Source organism: Hippocampus comes, unplaced genomic scaffold (assembly GCF_001891065.2).
Source record: "Hippocampus comes isolate QL1 unplaced genomic scaffold, H_comes_QL1_v1.1 scaffold122, whole genome shotgun sequence".
In the NCBI taxonomy this organism is placed as follows: Eukaryota; Metazoa; Chordata; class Actinopteri; order Syngnathiformes; family Syngnathidae; genus Hippocampus; species Hippocampus comes.
The window spans coordinates 5,132,451-5,136,347 of NW_017842059.1; the positions used below are offsets into that span (position 1 = coordinate 5,132,451).

General features: G+C 41.3%; 1 protein-coding gene across 4 annotated transcripts in view; it reads right to left on the reverse strand.

The window, feature by feature from the left end:
- The window catches only part of nf1a (neurofibromin 1a), an 86,894-nt gene extending 82,997 nt beyond the window's left edge, over positions 1-3,897 (reverse strand). For 3 of the 4 annotated variants that reach the window (XM_019861295.1, XM_019861296.1, XM_019861294.1), the window contains exon 1: positions 3,618-3,893. In XM_019861295.1, coding sequence (XP_019716854.1) covers positions 3,618-3,677 — 60 coding nt within the window. In that variant the 5' untranslated portion in view covers positions 3,678-3,893. Of the gene's footprint in view, positions 1-3,617 lie in introns of all 4 variants that reach the window. The other variant, XM_019861297.1, reaches the window with a different exon arrangement.

The window sequence follows — 3,897 nt, forward strand, 5'->3', positions numbered from 1 at the left end:
AAACCACGCTCTTGAAAAAAAAAATCTTTATTGAACACGTCTGTTCACAATAGAATGCTATATCGAACGCGTGTAAGGAAGGCGAGAGGAGTCAAGTGACACATTCAAGTGCGCTCAGTTTGTTCGAGAACCGAAATTCGGTCGTCATCCGAGGCATAAAAAACTTGAAATTTTTGGTCAAAAACTGATTTGGTCGAGAACAGAGACGTTCGAAAACCGAGGTTTGACTGCATATATATTAGAGCTGTCAAACGATTAAAATATTTAATCGAATTAAAAACGCAACTGTCATAATTAACTCACAATTAATCATGATTACTCACATTTTTTATTGTTTCTGAATTTCCTTTTATATTTTTTTGTCCTATTTTTTTCCCGTTTCAATGCTCTCATCAACATGGAATCATGGATCAGTTTTCTATGTGCAAAATGCAAATATTTACTGAAACAACAATTTCAATTTTCAATTTTACATGAACATTTTTCACTTGGAGCAGTTATTCACACATAATCTCTCACACAATATTACTATCAACAACAGTGAAAAAAATATTTTGCCACACAACAGCTCCTTTAACAGCTCTTTTTAGGGAATCAAAACAGAGCAATATAAAATTATAAACTGCACATCTAAGGTAAACTAGTACTCAGCCTATAGTGGATTTAAGCCATGGTTGCATATTTTGTTTTTCTCAAGTTTTCTTTGCACACAGCAGTCAGGCTATGTTGATTCTGTTGGTCCTTCTTGCGTGGAAGTCTCTCTATGGTTTTGTGTCGACATCATTTTGGATGACTACACTTGGTTCGACGCACGCACAACACTGGAGACGTTTTATTTTCAGTGTGGTCGCTACGACCTTAATTATTGTGGGTGGCCCGGTGGACCAGTGGCACGTCGATCTCACATTGCAGAGGTGCAGGGTTCGATTCCGGGTCCGGCCTTCCTGTATGGAGTTTGCATGTTCCCCCTGTGCCTGTGTGGGTTTTCTCCGGGTACTCCGGTTTCCTCCCACATTCCCAAAACATGCGTGGCAGGTTAATGGAACACTAGTCTAAATTGTCCCTACGTGTGAGTGTGAGCGCGGATGGCTGTTTGTCTATGTGTGCCCTGCGATTGATTGGCTGGCAACCAGTTCAGGATGTAGGCTACAGCACGCCCCTTGACCCTGGTGAGGATTCCTGGATCAGAAAATGGATGGAGGGATGGACTTCATTATTTGTAAGCCACTGAGACATGTTTGCACTGTGGTTGAGAGAGGAAAGTAATTTTAATCTGTGCTGTATGTTCCACATAGAGCATATTTGACAATAAAAGCTGACTTGACATGAATAAACATTTTTACCTTAACACTGTGCTTGAATGTAGAAAAAAAATGTACTAAAGTAATGATCAGTTAAATGTACTGAAAATGTTGTATGAAAATCATACACCAATAAATATTTTTAAAAAACAATCCTAAACAGCCTCTTGTCGACCCTCTCAGTGGTCAGGATTTTTGTGGGCACGGGGCTAAATGGCGATGAGCTGATGCAAACACAGATCAGCACGTGTTGTCCCTCCCCGCGATATAAGTGCCCTCATTTCATCTGTGGAGATTCAGCGTCCTCCTCTCTCTCCTGAGGAATGTAATTTCATCAGTGCTGTATGTTGCACATGTAGCACATTTGACAATAAAGTTGACTTGACTTGACACGCACGCGCATGCACACACACACACGCACGCACACGCACGCACACTTGAAATTGCTGGTGGTACTTTTAGCCAATCAGATTGTAGATTCACCTCTGGAACGCCATCTCTGCTGCGGGTGACGAGTGAGTTTCTCTGTCCTCTCTTTGGTTTAGTTACGTGTAACTTCTGATTGGTTGAGCTCTGCTTGATTTACTATTGAGGACGATGTCAGACCAGGATTAAAAAGTCACTTTCAAGGCACACTTTTAAACCTGGACGCCAGGTTTAGCAGGATATGTGAAATCCTCTTCTTTAATGCCACACATTGTCCTCCTCTGAATGTGTTTATAAATTAGATATTTATGTTGTCTGCAGTATGATTGCTCAACCGTACACGTCTGACCTATGTAATCAAAAAGCTTGATGTGAGGACGTTATTAAGATGGGAAACTCGCCGCCCGCCTCTGATTTGAGCATCAGGCTAATTTATACAACCAAAATATAAATGCAAAATAAATACAGTAATGAGATTATTTTTTTTCGGCCCTCGATGAGTGGGGTGTAGATGAACCTGACTGGCCGGCACAAAGTTCTGACTTCAATCCAAAAACTGAAAAATATTTTAAATTTACTTTCTATCTTGAGTCTAATCTTTCTTTTCCTCATCCTGCTCATCCTCATTGCTGCAGCATATCCCATCTGATTTTGGACAAAGGAAACGTGTGCCTGAACTGGACTTTTATTTTTTCATTCATTCAAAAAAAAAAAAAAAAACCACACAAACCTTACATTAACTTGAGCTGCCCGGTACCTGTAACCGATTGTATTCAACTTTCAGGTCCCAGTTATTCACACAAGGATAAACTGCATCTTGGACTTTGCAAGTCGAGTCAGACGGGAAATTATGGATCCAACTTCCCCCACCAAAACAGTGCGGTACCATTTCACTTGATACGAGGCTTAATCAAACATATATCCTGGCAAAACATGGGGACGGAATGATTCCAAAAACATAAGAAAACTGCACGAAGGGATTAGCTGAATAATTATGGTAGCAATGACCAAGAAATTGAAGTAATTCCAAAGCCATATTATCCTAAAAGCAGTAATCCGTCTAAACCCAACTACAATCCGTAATCAGTGGCAGCTGAAGCGTGGCGCCAAGACTCCTTAAATCTAGACACAGCTGATTTAAGTTTTTAATGGCAGGCAATAACTCAAACTACTCGTCAGATATCCATTCATATTATCTCTTCATGGGTAATTCAAACTAGTATCTTCCACCCACTCTGCCAACTACTTCCTATTCAATTGTGCCGCTATGAATTACTTTCCAAGGTGCAATTATACTTTACTGAGAAAAAATATCCTGTTATCATCCCACAAGTTTCAAGTCAAATGATACATCTTTACACTGTACACAAACTGGAAAACGTCGGCATTTAATGAGAAACAACACACATTTGAGTGTGGGGTCAGCAAATCTAAGCTTGCTGTATTTGATCTTCGGCAGTCTTCTGCTCGTGTGAAATAAGTGTCAGTGCCAGTCCTGTCACATCTTATTTGTTTACAACATAGAGGCAGGCCTGCTAACATTTGCTGACCAAGTTACGTGAAACATGGGTTACATGTCTTTAGATTAATGTAGATGTCGCTAACGTGTAAACCTGACGCGTAGATTTTAGTTTGTTTGTTGCTGATGACTGACGAAGTCTGTGGAGAAACGAGAAGAACTGACAAACATGACGATAGATGGTGGGGATGACGCTAGCTACAAAAGCCTCACTGTTTTGCAGTCGGTACAAGCAATACAGTACGCATTCCTCCCGTCAGACACTTCTTGACGCTAAACCGCGGATTCATTTCCTCAACGTTAGTACGATTGCGCAGCTGACAAGCCTAATGATGCACCCTGGCTTATTCCATCATAGAAATCTATCTTACCTGCTCATCAAATCTAGTAATCACGGCCTGGACCCATTCCACTGGTTTGTGAGCCGCCATGGCCGGGCGGAAAGACACCGCAGCGTTTGTGTTGCTAAGTCCACGTATGGGGATGGGTCTGTCAAGCTCAAAAATGCATGGAAATCTGTCCTGAATCGATGGGAGCGGACCAAAGGGGCGAGTATTTGTCTATTTCTGTACAATTCACCATGCCACCGCCATTAAAACACCACCGGAAGTCTTCTTCAGAGGAATTGATAGGAGGCGTTGGAGAACAGGA